At 34.3% G+C, this 27912-nt stretch overlaps 2 protein-coding genes across 2 annotated transcripts in view; one reads left to right on the top strand and one right to left on the bottom strand.

The window, feature by feature from the left end:
• The first annotated feature begins 976 nt into the window (after nt 1–976).
• LOC137388669 (uncharacterized) lies at nt 977–9496 on the top strand. The gene is made up of 4 exons (XM_068075131.1): nt 977–1013; nt 2134–2368; nt 5234–5363; nt 8370–9496. Exons 1-4 carry the CDS (start codon nt 994–996, stop codon nt 8501–8503), a joined length of 519 nt encoding a protein of 172 aa, XP_067931232.1. The 5' UTR covers nt 977–993; the 3' UTR covers nt 8504–9496.
• A 1893-nt stretch (nt 9497–11389) lies between these two features.
• The window catches only part of LOC137388013 (macrophage mannose receptor 1-like), a 30312-nt gene continuing 13789 nt past the window's right edge, over nt 11390–27912 (bottom strand). The window contains exons 9-15 of the mRNA XM_068074533.1: nt 21380–21532; nt 19079–19271; nt 17741–17871; nt 15718–15835; nt 15233–15406; nt 14387–14805; nt 11390–11631 (exon numbers count right to left, since the gene is read on the bottom strand). Coding sequence (XP_067930634.1) covers nt 11485–11631; nt 14387–14805; nt 15233–15406; nt 15718–15835; nt 17741–17871; nt 19079–19271; nt 21380–21532 — 1335 coding nt within the window. The 3' untranslated portion in view covers nt 11390–11484. The remainder of the gene's footprint in view (nt 11632–14386; nt 14806–15232; nt 15407–15717; nt 15836–17740; nt 17872–19078; nt 19272–21379; nt 21533–27912) is intronic.

Below are 27912 nucleotides of genomic sequence, written 5' to 3'. Positions count from 1 at the left end.
GCTATAGCTAATAAAATCTTGGAATGAAGAATCTGCACTGCACAAGATTTGGTCTCAGAACTTCCCGTCTCCCAGACAATATGCTAAACCATTGAGCTATGCAAGATTGATGGCCTCAATGGGCTATGTCGCTGTCTTTATGTGGATGAAATACGCATACTACTCTCAGCTTCGGTGCAACATCATTTTATGCTTGCTCTCATGGGTCTTTTTAATAAGTTTAGCAATAGGTTACTAGCTTATTCAAATTAGGCATTGACAATGTGCCAGGTTAATGGCAAGGGGCAGGCAACTACATTACCTGTCATTGTTTATAAGCTGATTTTTAATATCTGTGCAATGGCGGGCATTCCGTTAGATATATTATATATATGTGTATACACATACCGTCTATAAAAAATGTTCATACATGTGTTGCCACGAATAAAAGTGCTAGAAATTCAATTATATCTTTCATCCATCTGAGAATTATTTTAAAACTAAACTTTATATTTGCAAATTGTTTTACTTTTGGTCAGATGTTAAGGCACTTTCATTTTCAACTGTTTATTGGGTTCTAGAAATCTATTATAGTCTATTATATTATTAAATCTAAATCTAGTTCCGATAACTTCTCTTGTACCTCAACTCAAATAGTATGATAACAAAGCATGTTGCTTCCTTTTAACGTAGGTCATTGCTAATGTTGTGAATTTCAGGTTCAATGGGCTATGTGGCAGTGACCTACTGCAAATGGAGCTTGACAAGTTGGATCAGAAAATAGAAGAATCATGTCCTCGAGACATACTCAGCGCTGACGGAATACTTCTAGAGAAACGAGTTCAATCATCAAAGTCTGCGGAAACAATTACATGCAGCCGGATTCAGCGCAGTGCTCACGAATCTAGCCGAAAAACTCGTCCCACAACTGACCTTGGAGCAGTTAACAGCAAAGGATTCGTAGAGATCGGTGAATATACTCGACCTCTCTATCCATGGGAAACTGTTGGAGGAATGCAGTGGCTCAAGTCATTGTGAGTTATTAACTTTATTGTAGACATCTTGGTAGGTCTAGTCTATAGTAGCCATGAGTCAGAGCTAATATAGTAGCCATGAGTCAGAGCTAATGGAAGGTAAGTGTTTATGGTAAAGTGTAGCAAATGTAATCAATTTTCACATCAAAACACTCGGATTCATGCTTAAAGATGAATTGACACAAAATTTTAGTAGATTTTATCAGAAATTATTGATATTTTGCTATTATTCGCCTTTTTTCTTTATGCTGGAGCTGAGCTTTCAGGATGTTTCAAGATTAAAATACACAAAACCTGATTGCATATAAAATGCTCAAAAGAAAAATATGTCCAAAATGATGTCACTAGCGTCACATGCGGCTTTAAGCATTTCTATTCTGTTGGTCTCTTTGCAACTATATAGTATACGTTAAACTCACACTTCCGCTTGATCTAGGTGCTTTGAACGCGATCAAATTTTGTCAATGTTAACATAGAGATATCATGGCAGTCAGATCACCTCAAACATCGAAAACAATTGCAAATCATAAAAAAGACCGATACTTACTGATAAAATGTAAGCGCTAAAATTTTGTTCAAGTTAGTTTTAAAATAGGAGTCTGCTCTTAGCAATCCTGTCGATTCTAAAGCTGTCTAATAGTGAGATTTCATTGCTATTGTCTAATAACAAAGTAAAGAAATTTGTTTGTCAAAAATCGGCAAACGATTTGTTTACTTTACTTGTAACTTTTTTGGGAAACATTTGCCTCACGAGTCATATCTTAAATCTGCCAAGTGGCAACTTATTGTTATTCCATGCTTTACCCTTTTTTAATGCATGAATCTTCTTTAAACCTGAAGAAACAAACTTAATTTTAATTTATTATCACATTAAACAACAAATTCATTTAATGTTGTCAACTAAGTACACTAATTATACAAAAAACTGCTGGACTGTCAAGGGAGCAAAATAAAATGAACAATTTGCTTCTGTCAGCTGCAATCAGGTTTCTTATTTGCATAAATGGAATGCAGCCCAGAAGAGCTTATCATGATCTGAATCCTTGCACAGCTTGAAACGAGTGATGAACGAATGATGTGTGCTTCAACAATTGTTAGAATCTTCTAGTTCAACTTGTAGAGGAAGTACAATTTTACAAACGCCTCAAAAGTCCGACACAACCCAGGCTACTCACACCAAAGTCAACAAAGAAAAAGTGCAAAAGCTTGCAGATACCAGTGAACCTCCAGTCTGTCGAGAGGCCTCTACATCAAATGAGCAGGAGCCCCTTATTGATATCAGTCGAGTTATAACCCGCTATGAAGATCAACATCAGAAAATCTTCATCCGAAACCATCTTCAGAGGAAAAAGAGGGTAAATATACTCTTAATGGTTATGCCACTGGCAAGCAGGTGTTTTTTGATAGCCTTAATGCAGCAAAAAACTTTGGTAAATGTTTTGAACTCAAAGCAACTTGTAGAATTTAATTTTGTCCAGAAATCACTAATAGTAATTGTTAAATGTACCCAAGCTTCCATGAGGCAAGTTATCATAAAGTCACTTGGAAATGAGCAAGTGCTACTATAGCTCGAGGTCTACCTGAAATGTGTCAAAGACCTGCATTTATTGGTGCATTATCACTGCTCTTATCAGAGTCATTACATAGCTTTGGTTCCTAGGTGTACTAAAGTCATTGTGCTACTGATCCCATTGCTTCTGCCTAAGGCTGGTTCACACTTTACTGCAATATGTCGATGGTAATCCCACAATACATCTGTGATAACATTCTTCACACCATCACAAACCTATCCGTATTTACATCAGCGAGTAGTCATTGCATAATGTTGTCATTATATAATGCGGATCGCTGAAATGATGAGATAATAGTCCCACAGCAACTATCATAAAAGGCAATTTAAATTAAGCAATCTACAACAGCCAATCACAACCACCGAAATAGTGCACATTACACCGACTTTCATGGATGCACGGCAAAATATCGGAAAAGAATGACATCTACAGTGTTTGCTGGCATATCTGCACCGTATCAGCAATGCTATCGAACTACAGTGCACGTAGTTGACGAATAATTGCAAAGAGGATAACCTTGAAATTTTGTGATATAGTTTAAATCAGTCTTTAGACACGAGGATGTCCAATATTTTAAGATAAGAATTTATTGTGTTGGTAAATACATTATTGCAGCAAATGATAAAAAGGTGGTGATTTGTACAATTCACCAACTATTCCTGCTAAAGCAAACAAAAAAAGCCTCACCTTAGCATATCAAGTTAATTCATTTTTATATTTGCTTCATGTCAAAGTTTCCGTATTCTGAAACTAATAGTTGTACAAAAATGTATTGTATTTTGCTAGACTTATTCTAGATTCTGAAAACCATGACAAGTACTTCAACCAATTACATGCAGCATTGAAACAAGTATATAGAGCTATGTAAAAAGCTAAATATACGGCAAAACCTTTATTTGAACAACATGGCGCTGTATTTTTCAACACTTCTCTTGTAGTGGCGCTCTATTGCAGGTGGCTTTCAAATAAAGGTGGCGTTCAAATAGAGGTTTTACGGTAAAACTAAATTATTAAAGTGATAATTAGTAAAATGAGGCCTTTTGTAGCTTCACTCTAAAGATGCATGAGCACAAGAGTAATTCTTAGGCGCTGAGATAATTTTACTTGCAAGACTGTAATGTTTCAAACACTTTAGACATTATATATTAGAAATAACTTAACGTGTTAAGACAAATATTGGTTCAAATTAAAAATTTTGTGAAAAGATTTATAATTACGTTGAGATGATCATCAGTCAAAGTTAGAGGCTTTATTACAATAAGAGCAGTGTCTGTCTGTCTATTTGTCTGTCTGTATGTCCAAAGCCACAATAAGAGCATTGGAAAAAACCACTTTGCCCAAGGATTTGACCTCAGACCTTCTGCTTTGTAAGCCGGTGCTCTAACCACTACACTACTAGGCCACCTTCCTTCATCATTAAACAATTATGAACATATTGATTACTCATGATGACCTATCATGGTCCACAAGCGGGCCAAACATATTAGTACCCTATAAAGCTTAGAGAAAGTTGTTTTCAAGTCTGAGGCACTGATAAATACTGAAAAATTGTTCATTCTGGTAAATCAATGTTTGCAATACCTTTTTAATTCTGCATAAATTTAACCCTTTCAGGCCTGTTCCTGAATATTCCGGGATGAGTTTTATTCTCTTGGGGCCTGATCTCGAATGTTTCGGGATAAATTTTGAGTGGCTTTATTGCTTAGCCTTTTAGCTACGTCGGTTTTATTAATTCACCAAATGAAATTCAAGAGCCTGGGCATCATTTTGATACCCAATTTAACTGATACTAAAGTACATAGTTGCTTGCATTCCTTTGTACTATGAAAATCATAGTAAACATTCACAACTTGTTTCGCTCAATGTACTTTACTTAGAATCCTTTACAAGTAGTCAACAGATACTGAAGTAAGCTACACAAATTGTAGCTGATTGACCTGAAATACTCTTTAGTATTGATTAAATTTACTGTAGCAAAAGTCATGTCCGTGCGTCTGCCTGAAGCTATTGTTGAATGTTGGAAAAAAGTTTCTTTGAATGGGATTTGAACTGCAGACATTCAACTCCGCAACTCAGCACTTTTGCACCTGGGCTAATTCTCGCCTTTCCACTGCTCTTTCGTACTCTCTGTGCTTTATTGGTGCACCAGTCGACCTTTTTTGGAAAAATACTAGTTATCATAGTACTCTTCTGGGTGTTCCTTCTATGGCAATGAGACAGTTGTGTAGAGAAGAGAAAACATCTAAAGATTTCTCATGGCTTGCGATAGCTATACTTGGCTATCCTGAACAAAAACATCAATTTTTGCTTCTTTATTATCTACAAATGAGCTTGAAGACCTTAAAACTAGATATTTTACCAAATAGGGAGTTTAAAGAAAATAAAATTAGTGCACCCTGTTAACCATTAAAACTGCATACAAGGCCCTAAATGTAGTAATTTCCCAATTCATAAACCAGGGAATCTGTAAAAATAGTTAAGGTGAAACAGTCCTGAAGGTGAAACATTCTAACCAGTTCTAAACAGCTGAGTGTCAAAACCACTTCAGAGAGTCTCTATATAGTGGAAGCTTATTAAGTTGTTGAGCCATCCAAGACTTGATAGGTTGTTGATAGAACTTAATTGGTTAGCTAAAGATTCCTTTTGCAGATTCTGCTAACTCGATACAATGCGTTATTCCTTGAAGAAAATCTGCGCAGATTCAAATCATGTGAAGGAGTTCATAAGCAGTCAGAAGGAAATGAAGATGAGCAGACAACTTCTCCTATCAGGATTAATAGTAAGCTTTAGCTATTACCATTTAGCCTATCACTAGTTTTAGCTTTGATTTTGTGCGCTATTTCATTGTTTTTATTCTTTAATTATTTAATTGATTCTTCTACTTGTATAAAAAAAATAATGTGATGTAAGTCCGTAATTTTAGATGAATATTTTTTACATTTCTCCCAACTACAATTTAAAAAAAATACTAGCTGAATGTCCGGCATTGGTCAAGTAATAAAATAATTATCCAATGAATTTTAGTAACTTACCGAGTAAGCCAGTAAAGGTAAGCTTTCCTTTATTAAAACATTTACTGTGTTTTCAGATGATTTAATAATTAGTATGTTATTCGTAGCTGTTCACCGTGCTAGTTACTGACCCCAAAAGATTCAAGCGTGATTACTTTGACCGATGTAACAAATCTGCTAACACTTTGGCTATCTTAGTGTTGTGGATTAGATCGCTGGTCTGCCAACCTGAAGGCTCCGAGATCAAGTCATCTGTGATGTGGAATTTCCACTACTAGATTTTAATCATTATAACTAGGCAGACGATAAACTCTGAGATATATATATATATATATATATATATATATATATACTAAATGAATTTCCTGCATTGTCTGCATATAAAGTTTTTGTACAGAAAATTTGTTTTTATTTAACATATAGCAACATTTAAAATTTTAACTTTTAAACTTCATATCACGAGGAAAAAAATTTCGCTGTTCAAATAAATTAATAGAAAAAATAAAACAACTGAAAAGGCTTTTTAACTTTTTCAAACAACTGCAACTTTGAAAGTTCCTAAAATTATAACGAAAAAAGTGTTTTGTTAAAATATATTAAAAGGAAAAATAAAACAACCGTAAAGGTGTTTAAATGTAAATGTGAAATAATTAGCAAGTAATGGTTAAATTAAGTCTGTTTTGCTGTGACTACAATGAAAAATTATTTGGTATACAATTATATGATTTTAATTTGTTTTGCTATGGTAGCGAAAATTTTACAGAGTAGTATAGAAACCCATAGTAATTATTTAGTGCAAACAGCCCCTGAAAAATCAGCGAAATTTTATATTCGTATGTACATATCAAAAAATGTTTCAAAATATGTATGTACATATTAAAAAATTAGCAGCAGAACAATGGTCACCTTTACTAACTATAGTTACCTTCAGTGTATTTATTAGTTATGATATGCAAAAAATGTAACATTACGACGTATTACGTGCAGTGCGTACTATGGGAAGAACTTACCTTCAAGACAGACGTATAATATGAACGTTGAATTTAACTTAAATAAATTTAGCTTACTAAACACATACTTGAAAGTTTTATTATGTATTTTACGAAACTTTAACCTTCAACTAAAATTTTATCATTTATCTGTATTCAAATTTGTTTTTATATAACTTATAATGAATAATTATAAGTTAGCAAGCAGCTGAGTTAGCAGGCATCGATTATCTCTTTAAGGCATTGCGGGAGATATTTTGGCGAGTATAGTATAACAAAGATTTTTTTTGCCGTAATCAGTACAACAACTTCCAAATTTTAATTTCGAAATAATTTTTTGATATCATATATCAAAAATGCATCATGTTTCATTGAGTAATGCAAAAAAATCTTATAACAGGTGCATCATAACCTGTGGGCACATCGTGAAAAGGGTATACAGTACGTATATGGTAAAAGCGACGGGAATGGTACAAACAGCGTGGCCTTGCGGTTAGGTGCGCTTGTTTACAAACTTGCCGCTGCGTTCTCCGTGAGTTCACATTTAGTACAAAGCGCAATTTTTCTTGATAGATTTTAATCGCTGGACAGACAGCATAGGACAGTCAACAAACTTTGAGATTTAGATAGACTAGCTGAATGCCCAGCATCGCATGGATAATAGAATAATTACATAAGGCTTATGAGTAACTTAACTAGAAAGCTAGAATTTTACGGGAAGGCCTTACTAAAACAGTTCCTGCGTTTTGTGCCACCTTAATAATCGATGCGCGTAACGGTCAACAGTGCTGTTATTAACTCAAAGCAAGCGCTTCAAGTACACGTATTTTAACCAATGTAATGACTATTTGCGCTATAAATTCATTGTATTCCGTGTGGCTTAAAGGTTAAGTTTGGTGTCTCTAGACCTGATGTTCCGAGATCAAATCTAAAGCCATGCAAAATTTTCATTGCTAGATTTTCATTGCTATAACTGTAAAAAGGGTTTAACAAAAAGACATAAAGACAAAAAGATAAACATTGAGACTTATATATAGATTAAAGTGAATCATTAGTTTTAGTGAAATGGTGCTCAGCAACAAATTAAAAAAGCATTTTTAAGTCAGCGTGTTATCCTGCTGATATGTGACATAGCTATATTTCTGACATCAGTAAGTCTGCAATACCAGGATGTTGTTTGCAGATCGCTTTTATGTTTTTAGAAAAATCTATTCTTAGAGCTAAATGAGTTTGTGCAATAGAGGATAAATCATACACAATGCAGGCATACCAAATTATTATTGTTTATCAAAAGTTTTTTCATCAATAACCTCACATTAAGGAAGCAGTTTTTCTAGCAATTTTCTTAGACTAAAATGACAATTGTTTGAGCTAAAATTCAAATGTTTTTGTGACAAGTGATACCACCAAAGTTTGTAGATGAATGTACCTTTGTTGTTAGTTGACCAAATCTTTAGGACTTGTAACAACTCCTCAAATAGTGGCCTGAGGATCAGATTCTGCTACAGCAAAAAGTACAAAATCAGACTATTCTATTTACCTGCTATACATAGACTAATGTAAAGTACTCCAAGAAGTGACAGCTTCAATTTCCTTAAAAAATAAAAATATATTAGGTTTGAGCTGCTTTGGTTCAAGCAGTTGTACTGAGCAACTGCAGACACAAAAACTAGAGTTTATCAATGCGTAGCAGGTTCAAAGTTTCCCGATGAAAGCTGTTTACTGAGGACAAACACTAGAAGTGCTGTAATTCTTTTTGTACATATTTAGTTAATTATTTCATAGTATCCCCTGTCTCTAAAGTGGAGAGGACAACAAAGCTAATAAAAGAAAAGGAAGTCTTAGCTTGTACGGCTCTCAAACTTCCACCGATTCCTGAGCAGAGTACTGTCGCAACTCTGCAGCTGGTTTCCTCATAACATGCGCTGGAGAAGAAAGTTATTGCAGCATACAAAATGGATAAAACCTTCACAGGAACTACATAGAAAATAGGAGTGGGATACACTCTCTAGTCTCTGTGATATGGCATCAGTAGCCTTGTGTTTTCTCTATCCTCTTTGTGATTTTGCGCTTTCTTGGCAGTTCTTTATTACTGCCAAACCTGTTCCGATACAGTTTACACATTTTACTGAGTAAAATGGAAAATTGCCAATTCACTATTTAACCAGCAGACACAGGTGCTTGTGTTGCTAATTATTGCTATGAAAAAAGTTATTAGAGCTGATTTAAGGCAAGGGCTGGTCTGTGGTGTATAAGGGTTTTTGCCTGGTTTTAGGCAAGAACCTTAATACATCACAAAAGCCACTGCAAAGCCTGTTTTTAACATAGATTGTTCATTAGAAAGCAACTGTGTGCTATTATAGCTAGCTTTTCACTTATGTCATTTGCCTGGCAGCGATGTCTTACATAATATGTATGATCATAGAGATTACACCTATATTTGCAACTGTTAATGGTATTGCTTTAACATCTTTCCCTACAACTCAATTTTTATTAATCTGGCATAAGTTAATGATATTGTGACTTATGAAGACTTTAACATCGTCTCGATCTTCAACTGCCAGTTACTAGCAGTTTTTGTTAAAACTCCCATTTTGATAGTCACCAAATTTTTGTCAAAGATCTTTCACAGCTCGCAAAAGCCATACTTGGATACTAAACAAAAACGTATCAGTCTTGACTTCTTTATTATCCACAAATGAGCTTGAAAACCTTAAAACTGGATATTTTACAAAATAGGGGAGTTTAAAGAAAATAAAATCATTGCACTTCCGTTAGCCATTAAAACTGCCTACATGGCACTAAATGTGTGTTACTCTCCCAATTCATAAGCCAGAGAATCTGTAAAAATAGTTAGAGTGAAGTCATGATTCTTATATTTGAAAACTTGCTGTACAACTTGAGAGAATAAAAGGATATTCATTGATGTCGTACCAGAATTTATCAGGCTGTTTCAGAGATGCCCTCCCACCAATCATCCCTGTATACCTAAATGGCTATTACAAAACAAAATTTATCTGGTCACTTACAGAGATGCCCTCTAGTCAGTCTTGCTATATATACCTAAATTATTATGATAAATAAAATAAAACCAACAGTTCTCTTATTTCAACTATAAATTGCTTAGTAAAAATATTTATACTGTTCTCTATTTTATGTCATTATTGCTGTTTATAAATAAAAGTGACTAACTTCCTAGAAATAGTAAATGGCAGCTGCTACTGCCATGAGACTGAACACAGACCCATTCTATTATTAACTACAGCATGTCTCAACCAAATCAATCAAGTATTTAAAGTTTTTCTATTCGTTTAGGGCGAAATTTTTCGTGCATAAAAGAAACATGTTTACTAGCACCCTGGCAGACCCGTGTACTGTGAGAGATCATCAGGTGTAATAACTATACGTACAATTATTCAAAAGTACAATAACACAAATGGTAACACAGCCACATATCCAGGTTTGATTCCCGTGCGCTGCAATCTTTTTCCTAATGCTCTTAGCATGGCTTTGAACAGACAGACATACAGGGCTCTTATTATAAAGATTTAAAAATTTCGTTAGAATAAGTTTCATTGGTTCCAAAGTTTCAAAGCATGTTCTATATAATTTAGTATGTTACTACAATTACTATGCTATAATATTTAGATTATATTAATATATATTATAATTGAGTTTCTGTTGAGAAAAATTGAGAAAATTGCGTTAGGATAAGAATGTTTCACATATATACCCAAAACATGTTAATATAATGACTATGCTAAAATATCTATACCATAATAATATATATTATAATCGAGTTTTTTCAGAGTATTCCAATAATAATTGGAATGGTAGCAAAAATTTGTGAAGCCACCTAGAATGCTAGCTGGATAATAGCATTGTGCTCTGGTAGCATAATTACACGGACTGATGCAGAAGTGTCTTGTAAACACCCAGATGGCCCCTTCGTGTGACCAACTCTACCATGAGCTAAGACTGTTGCGTGAGACAAGAGTAATTGAAATGAGGCCCTGCAGTAAGCAAGGAATAGCGAGCAAACAGCTATTCCTACTAGCTTCTCGCCACTCTATCATGGTGTGTGAAAAGCTGAGCTCATCGGATGATCTAGTCGTCGTCGATCGATCATCCAGAAGTACCCTATTTCGTATCAATGGTGGTCGTTGGGAAACCAATCAAATGGACGTTTATCTATATGCAGGAAACTCATTGGCTGTTCTTATAAAACAATCTGTTTACCTTAAAGGTGAGCAGAATTCACTCTATCCACTATATTACTTTAGGCATGCTAATGGTCAGAGATCCGCAGAGCAAAAAGAATTTCAGGTAATCAGCGTGACAAATGGTAGGATTGTCGCAAGAATATTTTTTGAAAGTGGGCTTGTCACATATCAGTTTGGTGACATACCTTGCTGGCTTAAAGCGATGGTTCTTGCGCATGGAATAAATCAAGCACTAACGGCTCACAGCCCCAAAATACTGGCAGATACTGACGGCGAGCAGATGAACCATCATTACGAGGAGCAACCCGTAAGCATTGCTGTCACTCAGTAGAAACTATACAGCAACAAATCGAGTTAGATAGAAAGACAAATAACATTGCCAAGAATTTGTGTCTAAATTCAATGTTTGAGGCATGCCAGAAGAGCTATTTGGCAATTTTATAACAGATCTCGTCAAAAATTGTTGAAGACTTTCCAAAAAGCTGAAGAATCACCAGAAGCATTTCAATGAGAAGCTTGTCATGGATACATGTCTATGGATAATTGGAAATTTTATGCGTATGATTATATTTGTATGAGAAGTTTATTTAGATGTCTATGGGTACAATTATTTATAAAAAGCCATAAATATAGTTCTTAAATTATAAAATTAACTCTGTTGGCAATACATCTATGATCTATGGCACATGACTGTCAGATCCTGCAGCAGCCCGTAAGTCTGTGGATGTTTGTGCAGATGACTCCTCATCATATAGTTTATTGGCAAATCTTAGTGAACCACCATTTTCATTCAGTTGAAACCTGGCTTCAGTGTTGAAGGTTGCCTAGCAACAAAGTTAATGGCTATAATATTAAGCATGTATTTTTTATTCCTTTATTAAAATGATAACGAAAAAACTTTATTTGCCATATAGAGAACTATAACAGATAATTTGTCACCAATTAAAGCTCAGTCACGATTTTGACAGCGTTGAAAAATAGTGGCAGCAACTGAATAAAACTGAGTCAGTGACATATTTTCGCAAAGTAAGTCAAAATATGTCAAACACGCAGCTGATCTATTGCTGACAGCAACAAAAGTGCAAAAGATAAATAATCTAGAAATAATCCATTTCAATCGGCAAACAAATACAAAATGTAAATTCTTGCCATAAGTTCATATTTTATGGTATGATTGACACTTTAAACAAATTCACTAGTAAAGAGACAAACACATTTAAAGATGTGGCAATGTGGCAGCAGAAGTCAGTCACATTGAATAGGAGAGAGGTGATGCTTCATCTTGTTTGTCAAAAAGAATAAAATCTCGCATGTGATTGGATGACTAATACTCCCTTTACTTCCTCACCACCTATTGACTCAGTAGATAAAATAAAATATTTTTATAAAAAAATAAATATATATATATATATATATAATAAATACGGTAATAAATAATATTTATTACCGTAAATAAATAATAAACATTATTTAATTATCATAAATCATAAAATGTTTATGATTGTATAGTTATACTTTTACTTAAATATATACATGTACTTAAGTATATATATAAGTATTTACCTAAGTACATACTTATATTTATACTTATAAATATATAAATATATAAATTATATTACTAGAAATTCCACTGTCATACAGCCCACGACCAAAGAGATGGCCAGAGATATTGGCAAAAAAATAAAGGGTACTGATGGTTGAGAAATGCAATAATAGCAATCAAATGGCTCTGCAGTGCAATAGGATAACTGCAATGGTAGCTGTAATGTACTGGGTGTGGGTGTTATTATATACAACAATAAGCAATAATGAATGGAAAAGATGTTTATATTTTCCCCCTGCAATAGGAGAAATGCAATAGTGGCCAATATTAGAAGTAAAATGCACTGATATTCTTAGAATAATCAATTTTATTAATATAGTAATAATAGACAAACAATACACAATTTTGTTTACATTTCAAAACGTCATAGGTAGCAATATCGAGAAGTTGTGGTATTTATATAGGTTTTTAGAAAATTTATTTAAAAAGTGTTTGGTCATGACACACAATGACAATGAAAGGAAAATATTACACGTTTATATCTCTCCCTTGCAATAGGAGAAATGCAATGTTGGCCAATATTATAAGTAAATTGCACTGATATTATTAAAATAACCAATATTGTTAATATAGTAATACAGCAATAATAGAAAACCTATGAGCGTTCACGCGTCTCGAAGATTTCTGCAAACTGCAGCAAAATAAAAGCTGTTATAAAAGTGTTATAAAGCTGTAGGCCTAATTTACTGTAATGTATTTAATTCAACAACAATAAAGAAATATGTTTATTATAACTCTGAAATGCAAAATTAGAAATAAAATGGCAAGCTACTGTGTACTATACACAGTTTGAAAGTTGGTTGCGTTGAATGTAGAATGGTTTTGATAAGCGATCTTTAACAGAAAGCGAGTAAGAATATTCACGCGTATAAAACTGTAGCAAAATAAAAAATGTTCTCGTCATGAAGGGGCGTTGTAGTTCGGCCCTAGCTTGTACATAAGTTGTAAAGAATTTCGGCTAACGTTTCAAATAATGAAACCTTCGGTGATTGGACAAAAAACACAGGCTGATAAACTGTGTACCACAATTTCGTACCTGTAAATCGGTCTACGCCTCAAACGGTCTACGTTTATTACAGAAACCTTCGAATAAATTCGATTACAAGTTAAAAATGCCATAGACTGATGAAATGAGCACGGTTTTCTCGTGAAATGCGCACTGCTAAATAGTTCTACAATCGGTCGCACGGCTTTATTGGCGTTTCAATTTTCGGTCTTAACTTTTATTAAACCGAGCTTTTCAAGCTTTTTGTGGCAATTTTCGTTCAAATTAATCTGTCTATTTGTGTATAATCCGATCAGATGGGTAAGTTTTAAGATATTATCGTAGGTTTACAAAGACTTGGTAACATATTTAAATAGTTTTAAATGTGTTTTGTATCGTTATTATACTTTAACGACTTTAAATTCCGATGCTTAAATTTTTTGATGAAATTTCTTGACGAGGGTTCGTCTCATTGTTGATGAATAATTTTCGTAAGTTGTGTGCACACGCATTTATCATAAAACTCCCACACTTCCGCTCTACTCGTGTGGTCGTGGGATAAATTACATAAATTCCATAAATTGCAAGTATGTACCTAATTACATACTTTTAATTTATGTATTTATGATTTACATTCCTAGGTAAATAAATCATAGGTATGTACCTAGAAACCTACTTTTAATTTATGTATTTGTAATTTATGTACCTAAGTAAATAAATTCTAAAAATATCAAAATAGAATAGTATGACAGAACAGAATATATAATTGAAATGACTTTAAATTCCTGCATTTAGTTTTGGTAAACATGGCCACTTATTGGAAACCTTGGTTGGATAAGTCGAAATTTATGGCATTGAGTAGCTCTTAAAGGCTATGCTAGTTCTCTATATATAAATACTTTCAGTTGATCTGCATGAAGTAATTTGTGAGTATCATTTAATGACTTCCCTAAAAATTTTTGCATGTTTCTTTGATTGTTCATTCACTCACCTTGTGAGAACGCCGCCAGCGTAAAATGATAAATGCAACAAGTCCAAGAAGGATGAGGACGATAGGGATCGTAACTCCTGCTATAAGTGGCCCATCATTGGCTGGTGCAGCCTGTCTCCTTGCCTGGGGTGTTTGTCTATCTGCCTGACTAGATCGTCTGCTAGTTGTGATCGGAGATGCCGGCTTTATTGAAATAGCTGGGACTCTATCTGTTGGTTTAGTTGTGGTTCCGGGTGTTGTAGTTGTGGTTCCGGGTGTTGTAGTTGTGGTTCCGGGTGTTGTAGTGGTGGTTTCGGGTGTTGTAGTTGTGGTTCCGGGTGTTGTAGTTGTGGTTCCGGGTGTTGTAGTTGTGGTTCCGGGTGTTGTAGTGGTGGTTACGGGTGTTGTAGTTGTGGTTCCGGGTGTTGTAACAATGACCTCTAGAGCAGACGAGCAGATAATAACAATCACAATATTACAAACTGAAAAATAGAAAGTTTACACTTCATATGCAAAAAATTTGGATTTTTGAAAAAGAAAATATATCTGAAAAAAAATATCAAAAATAAAAAAATGACAGATGTGTAAAGCTTTTTGATATCTATAAAGTCGGAGACTCGAGCTGAAGTAAAATAATTTATATTTTGCAAATATTATGCAGAACCAAGACACATCAATTTTGTCACCATGATGAATAGCTATGCTGACAAGCACAGCCATACGGCAGCGTAACGGGAACTATCAGCAACTTAGCAATCAAGTGTAACATATCACACTTGACAATCCCTCCTTCTCGTGGTACTTCAGCTCAACCAAATTACTATATCTCAAAGCTCAGAGTAGTTCCGTGAAATAGCTGTGACAAACCTGCTGGCTTTTCACAAAGATAATTGATTAAATTTTCGCAGTTGACATCATTCCATCGGCCGTTGTCACCCCACACCATTTCAACACATGATTCATCATCAAACTTATTGTCAGGTTCATCCCGAGACCAGTATGTGTAGTCTACTGGAGTTTGGTCGATCCAGTAGTAACCACCTGCCAGAGAGTGTCAAATGTCAATTACAAGGCATGCAAAGTGTAGCTATTTTTATCTAGAGACTAACTAGGGTAGGTTATTCTAATAGGTAAATTTTCTGTGCTCAGCAATCTTCTGCTGTAAAGCATTTTATATATAGATCACTCATCATACATGGCTGAATAGTGAACAAACCTCTAGGTGGCAAAGCAAACAATTATTGGAGAAAGAAAAGCTAGTTAGGTAACTACTCGCAGCCAGCCTTGAATGGCTATACTCAACCAATCAGCAGACAGAATAGTAAAAGAAAGAGTGAGACAACAGAGCAGACCTTTGATGTTTCTGATAAGTCCAAGCCAGATGTTGCCAGCCTTTCCATAGTTGTACAATACCCGCATGATTGCTGCTCCTTCATCATAGCTGTGAAAACTAGCTAACATCATTCCTCTCTGCAAAGCAACAATTTTAGCAGTTGAAGGCAACTAGTTGGTTTGGAGATTAAATGTAAGATATAAACTTTAACGGAGTATACGTTATTAGTCAGAGTATACCTTATTAGTCAGAGTACACCTTATTAGACAAAGTATACCTTATTAGTCAGAGAATACCTTATTAGTCAGAGTATACCTTATTAGTCAGAGTACACCTTATTAGTCAGAGTACACCTTATTAGACAAAGTATACCTTATTAGTCAGAGAATACCTTATTAGTCAGAGTATGCCTTATTAGTCGGAGTACACCTTATTAGTCAGAGTAAACCGTATTAGTCAGAGTATACCTTATTAGTCAGAGTACACTTTATTAGTCAGAGTATACCTTATTAGTCAGGGTATGCCTTATTAGTCAGAGTACACTTTATTAGTCAGAGTAAACCTTATAAGTCAGAGTACACCTTATTAGTCAGAGTACACTGTATTAGTCAGAGTATACCTTATTAGTCAGAGTATACCTTATTAGTCAAAGTACACCTTATTAGTCAGAGTATACCTTATTAGTCAGAGTACACCTTATTAGTCAGAGTACACTGTATTAGTCAGAGTATACCTTATTAGTCAGAGTATACCTTATTAGTCAAAGTACACCTTATTAGTCAGAGTATACCTTATTAGTCAGAGTACACCTTATTAGTCAAAGTACACCTTATTAGTCAGAGTACACCTTATTAGTCAGAGTACACCTTATTAGACAAAGTATACGTTATTAGTCAGAGTATACCTTATTAGTCAGAGTACACCTTATTAGTCAGAGTACACCTTATTAGTCAGAGTATACCTTATTAGTCAAAGTACACCTTATTAGTCAGAGTACACTTTATTAGTCAGAGTAAACCTTATTAGTCAGAGTACACCTTATTAGACAAAGTATACCTTATTAGTCAGAGAATACCTTATTAGTCAGAGTATACCTTATTAGTCAGAGTACACCTTATTAGTCAGAGTACACCTTATTAGTCAGAGTACACCTTATTAGTCAGAGTATACCTTATTAGACAAAGTATACCTTATTAGTCAGAGTACACCTTATTAGACAAAGTATACCTTATTAGTCAGAGTACACCTTATTAGTCAGAGTACACCTGGTTAGTCAGAGTATACCTTATTAGTCAGAGTACACCTTATTAGTCAGAGTACACCTTATTAGTCAGAGTATACCTTATTAGTCAGAGTACACTTTATAAGTCAGAGTACACCTTGTTAGTCAGAGTACACCTTATTAGTCAGAGTACACATTATTAGTCAGAGTACACCTTATTAGTCGGAGTACACCTTATTAGTCAGGGTATGCCTTCCTAGTCCGAATATAATTTGCTTGTCTATAGTCACCCATGGTACTGGAAAGACCAATCCAAATTTTGATGAAAGTTGAGTGTGGCGTACAAAGGGTTAAAGGCATTATGAAAAGCATCAAAAATTTAGAGTAATCAGATTTGTTTTCTTGGTGAATAGTATGTTCTTTCTCATCGGAAAAAGATTTTGAAAAGCATCGGAATAGTTTACAGTGTATTGGCAATAGGATAAAGTTTTCAGCTATCCTTGTTTGTGGTCCTCTTACCAAGCAATAGCAATAAGATTTTGTTAGCTGTAGTATGGCTCATTTACAAGTGGGGAGAATGATTCAAGCAAATTTCTTAAAAATTGAATTTTATGTAAAAGTTCATTCTATAAGCATTTTACTAAAATTCATAGATTTTCAGTGCCAGGCTTTGAAGAACAACGTCCTGGACACCCACAAGAATATTACGTGGAAAAAAAATAAAACTTAATTTAGAACTGCAATTTGCCACACCATTTGTACTATTTGACCAGCTGTTGGCTATGCAATAACATCCACTAACAGAAGTTTCAAAGTATACCTGCAGGCAGGAGAGGTGGGCATCAGACCATGATTTCTGCTTCTCGTCCACGAGCTGGAAACATTTGTCTTCATATCGGATCTGTTCATCAGAGCAGTTGTACGTGACAGGTGGAAATGTGGGTGGAAGATCTGCAAGTGGACAATATAAATGAATACATCAGAAGAAGTAATAAATATCCTGGTGCATAAACGCAAGATCATTTGATAAGTTTCTACGGGTGTGACGGTGTCCGTTTCTGTTTGCATATAATTAAGGTGAGAGACGTTACGCAAAAGCATGACAAATATTTTCTCAAATGTATAGATCCACTCCTGACCCTCTCAAATTATGATAAGTCACATTGATGTCAGGTGTCATGATCAATACCTCTATCAAAGTAAGTAAAGCATTGAACGTACAGCGAGATTAAAAAGAGCTACGTAGTTAGAGCTATTCCTGGCTACCTAATTGCAAACCCAAATTAAAACTGTATACAAGTATGGATACAGGATGTCATCAAACTGAGAAAGCTATCTCATATGACTAAATAGCTTTCATAATTTTCATAAACTCTCTACACTGACAAACCTATGGTATTGTGGTGATCCACTGTTGTTTGTAGGGTTAGACAATCTACATGGCAAAAACACGTTGCAAACTGGTACTCTGCTACGCTAAAAATGTTTGATACACAGCCATTTTTGCTATGAATAATTGCATAATAGTGGTATACTTATATATATTTAACTGAGTTTTGGTGATAATGTAAAAACGATTGCTTGTATAGATGCTACAATGGCCTAGTCTTAATTATTTAGTGTAGCTATCAGCTACATTCCATGAACTACCATAAATTAAAACAAAACACCAGTGAATAGAGTGAACGATGAGAGTTCCAGCAGTAGAAAGGCACCACGACTTAGTAGCAGCCTCAAAAAACTTACTTTTCAAGGAATACATAGAAGATAAAGCATTGGAAGTACATTGATAAGCTACCCAAGTGTCAGCTGGGATGGCGTATAATGAATAAAAATGTTCTACGGAAGCGGACAATTCCTTGGACAACTTAAGATTTGCTACATTTATAATAGAAGCCGAGTCTGTCTGAAGTCATGCTAAAGGCGATAAGAAAAACAATTGAACAGCACAGGAATCAAACCTGATTAGTTGGATTCAAAGGCAAGCATGCTACCACTGTGCCATGCAGCCACCTTGCCATAGTCTAGAATAATTGTGCGCATACTGATTACACATAATAATCTCTCACTGTGCGCAGGACTTCCAATTAGTGTTGATAACGAACCCCATGTATGTTTCTATGGCTTGTATAGAGCTCAGAATGAAAGAACATCTTACACTTAGCCTTCTTGCATATAAAGGACTGAGTGAAGTAGCATTCTGTCACACTCCATGTACCGGTCAGAGGGTTGATAGATACACATCTCATACCGTCACCACTAGTAGGAGTCGGCATTCCTTTGGCCCACTTGGTGTATGTCACATGCCAGTCATCTTGCCAGTAAAATTCATCAGCTAATGACCCGTCATTCTGAAACATGATATCCAACATTTCTAAAGAACTTTGTTTAGAAGAGACTGTTGATAGACTGTTGGTTGCTAACACATAGATATATACAAGTGACAAGCATGAAAACCGAAAGACGGTAATAGTTTAGCCGGTGCATGGTCAGTTGTCACTTCTAAACACCATAGTTTTCAAAGGTTAGAGTTCATCAGTCTTTCTATCAGTACAAAAGAAAATACAACAGAAAAAAGAGTTGGGATACAAACAGAGTTTAAGGTTAATTTGAAACAGTAAAATGACTCTTTGCAGTCATAAGGTAGAGGATTCAATCGTACCCCACATCTAGACTAATTAGCTGTAGTTATAAGCAGTCTATATAATCCAACGATATTAAGAGACTGGGTGTTGACTGAGTGCAAAGAGATTACAACTCTCAATCAAAATATCTTATCCTATACAAATGTGAAGCAAAGAAAAACTATTAAACCTAAAAACCAATTATAACTGTGGCATGACCAGCTGAATGCCTAGTGTTGCATGGATAATGAAAAAGTTTTGCATAAAAACTTATTTTTATACAACATATAAAACATTTACCATCCTAACTTTAAAATGAAGGTGCTTGTATATTTCTGTGTTTGCTTCAAGTTTAATTAAGTTTAGATTATACATACATATATATATATATATATATATATATATATATATATATATACATATATTTATAGTCCTTTGGGAAAATCTCAGCACATAGTTTTTGTAGTAGTTCAAATGTGCTAGCTGGAACGTGAAGTGGGCGTATTTTAACCAATCGCCATTAAAGATTGGCAGTTGTAATAAGTATGGACACAACTATCTCATAATATGGCAAGTAGGCCTGGATTGACCATTGTTTTATTTTAGCTTATAAGACACTTATTAGCTAAAACAAAACAATGCTATTATAATATGATAGCAATTATTTGAAGATTGATGTACTCAGACACAATTTCAATTAAGGGTAAAGAGTGATCAAGAATTCTGTAGTTAGCAGTGTTCATTGTTGCCAAACTGGTGTTAGCAATAAATATTGTACCTTGAGCTAGAATACAATTAAATTATGCAAAGTACAGACGGTTCCCTACTTACGAACATTTGAGTTACGAACAACGGTACATACGAACGCATGTACGTTGTTCGTAACTCGATTAACTTTCGAATTATTTGTTTGAACTTTGTTTGAACTTTACATACGTATTGTAAAGAGATTTGCCGGCCTTTACTTGGCAAGATCTCTGCTAATAAATAAAGATAAGAGAGTGCCTGTGGTTTCATTCAGCTTTTAATTAGCGAAGGAAATTTCACCAGCCGAGGAGCATACGGCTATCTGCTCTGCTCAACTAATAAATGAGCGCACTCATTTATATGTATACAATAATATCAACCGTTCCGGCTAACGGCAAACGGTAAGAACACCGGCTAACAAGGTGAATGAATAGGACCGCTAGCGCATTGGTATGACAACAATATAAGTGACGATAAGTGATAGTGTTACGACGGTATATCAGATATAACAACAGCATAACGAGTGAAACAACGATATAATAAACGACAACACATACAAAAAATAAGACAACAACAATAAGTGATAGCATAACGATTAAAACAACAATATAATAGAAAGGACAAGACATACAATAAATAAGAAATGCAGCGTCATGGCCCGGCGTCCACCAAATTATTATTTCCATTTTATTAAATTTTTTTTTCAGTACAAACCAATACAGGTTAATTATACAAGCCTTAAACATACCTATATAAACCTTCAATATACTTATATAGGCCTTAAACATAAATTATAATACAAAATATAGCACTGAAGCAACTTACGAACAAATTCACCTTACGAACAATCGTTTGGAACGTAACGCGTTCGTAGGTTGGGAACCGTCTGTATACTGGCTAATATAAGCTGAACATAATAGCTGTTTAATTGGAAGTACTTAAGTAGCAGAAATGAAAATGAAAGAACAAAATCGGCAATACATGTACTTGTAAGAAACACAAGAATGATGGCCTACAATAGAGCAAACTGTCCATGACCTTAGCAAAGACTGAATATTAACATTCACTGCTTGTTTCTATACACTTACTTCAGATAGCTCTAGCTCCACTAGTCCAATCCAAACTGGTTTATTTTCAAAGACCAGCAAAGCCTCTACAAAGGCCTGCTCGTACGCAGAGTTGATAGACACCAAGTTGGCCCCGTCAGCTGCACACCGGTCATGGGCATCATCAAAGCTCTTCTACGGTTTAACAAACAATGAGGGTTGACTCAGTACAAATTGATTATGAAAAGAGGCATTTATACAGACTGTCTGGAAACTGATGTTTGGTAAAATTATGACGAAGTCAAAACTACATCAGAGAACTAATCAACTCTCAGATGTGTAGTGATAGAAGTATAACTAGGATTAATGATCGACTTAATACTACAGGTTTTACTGAAATACAAGTAGGCAAGAATTTTTATTTCGATAGTTTTGTATAAAATCTAGTGAATTTTCAATGTTTTTCAAGCTTTCTCAAATTGTACTATATCAAAATATAACATCTTAGCTACAAAAAACTTAAAAATTTTTTTTAATCGGCTTATAGGTCCATGATACATTGACAATTTTGTGGCGTCTTCTCGGGATGCAAATGCATGCGACAAAAGTACAACATGATAGTCATAAGACATTAATGACCTTAGTAGCATAGCATGACATGAAACCCTATATTTCCTGACTTGCAGGAATATAGTACTCTTTTGGTGCTTTGTATACTTCACCCTTTATTACTTCTAGCTTGCCTTATCTCGTCAATCATATTATAATAATAACTACGACAACACTGCCTGTTGTATTCAGCTTTCACTTGCTGCTCTTTGCGAGAGGTTTGGTAAGTTTTACATTCGTTCAATTTAGATGGCATGTTTTTACAGGCCTATTTAAAATGGCATAGGTTAGTTGCACCGTAGCGCATTATAGTAGTTTGTTCCTAAACCGATCTACATGTAGGTAAAGAAATTATTTTTGAGTTGATGTATAGTAATTAACAAAATACACATTATTAAATTAAGAGATTTAATTCAAATAAAATTGCAATCATTAACATATGCTGCAGTCAATAAATCTATCTAAAATTATTCAATGATATTTAAAATTTATTTCCTTATCCATTTCACTGACTAAATTTTAATAACTTTTTGTGGCCAGTTAAATTGTTGATAACTAACATTTGAAACACTATTAATAGGCCTGTCTATATTTTATAGAATACGAACAATAAATAATTTAGTTGCAGCAGTAATAATTTGCTCCTAGAAAGTGACATTTTAATGTAGTATTGTGATATTTATATTAATTATTAATAATTAACTGGATGCCTGGTGTTGCACAAATAATAAAAAACTTTGCATAGAACATTTATTTTTAATTGGCAAAGTTTTTTTACCAAGTGAACTTTAGTAACTTGAGCAAGTCTAAATTCTTGCTATGATAATTGCAATTATTTTAACTTAAGCCAGCGTTATGAGAAAATGTTGTGTAATGATCTCTCTCATAATCATGACCTTCAGGCAGCTAGATGAAGCGTGAAGTATGCCATCTCAACAAATCTCTAAAGACTGGCAGGTGTAATAAATATGATGTGCACACTTATTCCATAGTATGGCCGATTGGATGGTGTAGTGTAATGAGTAGCATGCCTCTCTGTAGAACAGAAGGTTCCAAATTCAATTCTAGAGCAGAGCGGATTTCTCGTTCCTGTAACTTATTTCTATAACTGAGCGACAAACAAGCACCAATATTTATATACTATTAAACGGATGCTCGGCGTTGCCTGGGTATTAAAATCAGCTTATAACCGATGAGAGGTAATGAGAGTTGCCTGCCACTTGCTATTAGCCTGGCACATTGCCAATGAATAATTTGAGTAAGCTTACTAAGAAGAGCTACCGCTTCTCATGACGTTACGCCATCACTTTGCGCCGTGACGGAGAGCGGTAGTGTATTTGCTCCCATATAGCGGCATATATTGCCTAGCAAATCTATCAAGCTTGTGTTGCTAAATTAGTAAGGTGGCGCACGCGAGGTTCTGAGATCAAGTCTTCTGCGATACGGATTCTTTATTCCAAGATTTTAATAGCTATAGCTGGACAATCTCAACGACGAACGAATACACACACGACCAACTTTGAGAAGTATATACATGGATTAACATTATAATATTGATGAATATTATAACAATAATTATTTAGATAATAAATATAAATTGTAAATTAAGATCAAATAAACAATCAATATAGCATAATACATATATGAAAAACAAATATGAAATGCTTATTATATATTATATTTAGAAAATACTAATAAGTTTTATGCAAAAATACAAAAAATTATAATAAGTAAAAATAAAATAGTCATATTCATATTGATGAAAATAAAATTAATCAGTTCTGTTAATGTTTGCTTTGCTATATTGTTAAGGATCAGAAAAATAACAAGTCATAAAAATATATATCAAAAGCACAGTAACTAACTTATTAGCGTAAGGCAAGCACATAGTAAACAGTATACTTCATAAAACTTTATTTTATTTGATAATTTACTATCAATCTTGGTATTTGTTCACATCGCAAATCACTCATGAAATGTAGTAATACACTGAAGAGTGATGACTGTGCGATTGTCGGCTCACACATACCCTTATTGGCATTACTTCATTTAAAAAAGGGTAAAGCCATTCTATGTTATCGAAACCAATAGGGAGCAATTTGCAATGATCTCTTCTGCAATTTTCTAAACATTCTGTTTTGTCAATGAAACGTGTAATCCTGTCTTCATTTTTGGGAATAGAGACCGAGATAATTTTAAATTAGCACTGCTAGTGTGAAAATCAATGATAGTTGAATTATTATGATTATGAAATAGCTAAAACTATGCTATTTGAGATATCATATATACATGTTTCAAGGCAAATTATTGTAGTAAAAATTCCTATTTTACTATAAAATACAGAGAAGAACAATAATAAGAAATGAATGATAGGTCCAGACTGATTGCCATCGCTACTAATAAAACATTTATTTTAATTTCATTTTAGGTTAATATCTATAATATGACACAGTTTATGATAAAATAAAATGTAGAAATTATTAAAATACAGAACTTTTTAGAAAAATTATACATTAAAGTATTTTTCAGTCCAATTTTAATAGGAGGTACTGAAATCTGACAACTCCAGTAATAAGCAATTTTACCCAAGTTGTTTTAAACTGCATGAAATAGGCTACCCTAATGATATGAGGAGATAGTTATAAGCATTATTATTTTAATGCTTGTCTTGTGATGGTTTCAGGATTAACAGAGTGACGAATACAATTCTATAGCTAGAGACTCCCAGAATACGCAAATCCCTTTAAAAGCTACCAATGCCAAATAAAATAATCATTTGTACAGACAAGATCGAATAGTTGTATCTCCTACCTTGTCAGAGTAGAGTCGATAACAGGCATGCTGATAGTAGGTGTAATTAGGTGGGCATAACTTGTTAGGTGCGACTGTAGGAGCTACGAGAATTCTTGGATCTGCAGTAATAGTACCATCACTTACGCAACATAAGTGAATCATTTCATATCTGAAAATCTGTTGCTGCTAACCTGCTCCAAACTTTCATCTCTTGACCCTTGGCAGTTATTCCCTAAATTAACTCTATGATCTCATACAAACTACATAGAGCAACAAGCATAACTCTATAAGCTGATACAAACTAGATAGAGCAACAAGCATAACTCTATGAGCTGATACAAACTAGATAGAGCAGCAAGCATAGCTCTATGAGCTGATACAAACTAGATAGAGAAATAAGCATAACTCTATGAGCTGATACAAACTACATAGAGCAGAAAGCATAACTCTATGAGTTGATACAAACTAGATAGAGCAAAAAGCATAACTCTATGAGCTGATACAAACTAGATAGAGCAACAAGCACAACTCTATGAGTTGATACAAACTACATAGAGCAGAAAGCATAACTCTATGAGTTGATACAAACTACATAGAGCAGAAAGCATAACTCTGAACTGATACAAAGTTGCACAAAAGTAAGTCTCAACTGCAGATAATATTATGATAAAGCTGCACCAGAGTAAAGGTAAACTGCAGATTATATTATAGCAAAGTTGCACCAGAGAAAGGGTAAACTGCAGAATATATTATAGCAAAGTTGCCCCAGAGAAAAGGTAAACTGCAGATTATATTATAGCAAAGTTGCACCAGAGAAAGGGTAAAATGCATATTATAGTAAAGTTGCACCAGAGAAAGGGTAAACTGCAGATTATGTTACAGTGAAGCTACTCCAGAATTGGGATAAACTGGCGGTTATAAATTCAGAATGTAAACTGATATTCTAGCTGAGCCATTCTGGGCCAGTGTAGAGATTCAATTAACAATTTCTAATAGTTATGTGCACATCAAACACTAAATATCACACAAAAATATACAATTATTATAACTAGAAATTCCACTGTCATACAGCCCACGACCAAAGAGATGGTCAAAGATATTGGCAAAAAAATAAAGGGTACTGATGGTTGAGAAATGCAATATTAGCAATCAAATGGCTCTGCAGTGCAATAGGATAACTGCAATGGTAGATGTAATGTACTGGGTGTGGGTGTTATTATATACAACAATAAGCAATAATGAATGGAAAAGATGTTTATATTTTCCCCCTGCAATAGGAGAAATGCAATATTGGCCAATATTAGAAGTAAAATGCACTGATATTCTTAGAATAATCAATTTTATTAATATAGTAATAATAGAAAACCAATACACAATTTTGTTTACATTTCAAAACGTCATAGGTAGCAATATCGAGAAGTTGTGGTATTTATATAGGTTTTTAGAAAATTTATTTAAAAAGTGTTTGGTCATGACAAACAACAACAATGAAAGGAAAATATTACACGTTTATATCTCTTCCTTGCAATAGGAGAAATGCAATGTTGGCCAATATTATAAGTAAAATGCACTGATATTATTAAAATAACCAATATTGTTAATATAGTAACACAGCAATAATAGAAAACCTATGAGCGTTCATGCGTCTCGAAGATTTCTGCAAACTGCAGCAAAATAAAAGCTGTTATAAGTGTTATAAAGCTGTAGTCCTTATTTACTGTAATGTATGTAATTCAACAACAATAAAGAAATATGTTTATTATAACTCTGAAATGCAAAATTAGAAGTAAAATGGCAAGCTACTGTGTACTATACACAGTTTGAAAGTTGGTTGCGTTGAATGTAGAATGGTTTTGATAAGCGATCTTCAACAGAAAGCGAGTAGGAGCATTCACGCGTATAAAACTGTAGCAAAATAAAAAATTTTCTTGTCATGAAGGGGCGTCGTAGTTCGGCCCTAGCTTGTACATAAGTTGTAAAGAACTTCGGCTAACGTTTCAAATAATGAAACCTTCGGTGATTGGACAAAAAACACAGGCTGATAAACTGTGTACCACAATTTCGTACCTGTAAATCGGTCTACGCCTCAAATGGTCTACGTTTATTACAGAAACCTTCGAATAAATTCGATTACAAGTAAAAATGCCATAGACTGATGAAATGAGCACGATTTTCTCGTGAAATACGCACTGTTAAATAGTTCTACAATCGGTCGCACGGCTTTATTGGCGTTTCAATTTTCGGTCTTAACTTTTATTAAACCGAGCTTTTCAAGATTTTTGTGGCAATTTTCGTTCAAATTAATCTGTCTATTTGTGTATAATCCGATCAGATGGGTAAGTTTTAAGATATTATCGAAGGTTTACAAAGACTTGGTAACATATTTAAATAGGTTTAAATGTGTTTTGTATTGTTATTATACATTAACGACTTTACATTCCGATGCTTAAATTTTTTGATGAAATTTCTTGACGAGGGTTCGTCTCGTTGTTGATGAATAATTTTCGTAAGTTGTGTGCACATGCATTTATCATAAAAACTCCCACACTTCCGCTTCGCTCGTGTGGTCGTGGGAAAACTTAGTTCACTTAATGTTTGCTATAGTGTATACCCAGCATGTAACGATGGCTAGTTTGGAAAATTTTTACATTGGAAAGATAATCACAGACTTTACCTAAGACTATTTATGAGCCTGTATGGTAAACAAATAGCAATTCTAAATGTCATAAACACATATGAACTCATTTGATCATATAATACAATCTAAAGCTTGACAGTCATGCAAGAAGTGATTTACAGCCTACCCTTATTCATTGAGCACATGTAGTTCTGTCGAATAGAGCAGACCTCATCCCGCCATTTGCCAGGCTGCCATTCATGTAGCATCATCTCAACACAGTTTTTCTGTCAAGACATTATCATGGCAAAACTATAATTTGTAGCAAACTATTACTGTAGTAAAGTAGACCATACAACAATGAGATGTTCAACTGGTTGCAGGAATATGATCCTGCTAGGTGGAACTTGTCTTCAATCAAAAATTAATCGATTCCAATACACTTAGGCATGAGAAAGGTTCAATTGCAAGATCTTTGGTTGTAGGTTTTTTAGAGACATGTTTGACACTTTAGCACGTGACATCTCCAGGAGCAAATGAACTTTGTATTTCAGAA

Source organism: Watersipora subatra, chromosome 2 (assembly GCF_963576615.1).
Source record: "Watersipora subatra chromosome 2, tzWatSuba1.1, whole genome shotgun sequence".
Lineage (NCBI taxonomy): Eukaryota > Metazoa > Bryozoa > Gymnolaemata > Cheilostomatida > Watersiporidae > Watersipora > Watersipora subatra.
The sequence above is the reverse complement of the archived record's forward strand: the minus strand, read 5'-3'. Positions and strand labels throughout refer to the sequence as shown.

Coding starts and splice junctions, on each gene's coding strand:
- LOC137388669 (XM_068075131.1), top strand. CDS start 994: ATGCAGTGGCTCAAGTCATT. Junction 1,014..2,133: donor ATGCAGTGGCTCAAGTCATT/GTGAGTTATTAA, acceptor TTCAACTTGTAG/AGGAAGTACAATTTTACAAA. Junction 5,364..8,369: donor TTCTCCTATCAGGATTAATA/GTAAGCTTTAGC, acceptor ATTATTTCATAG/TATCCCCTGTCTCTAAAGTG.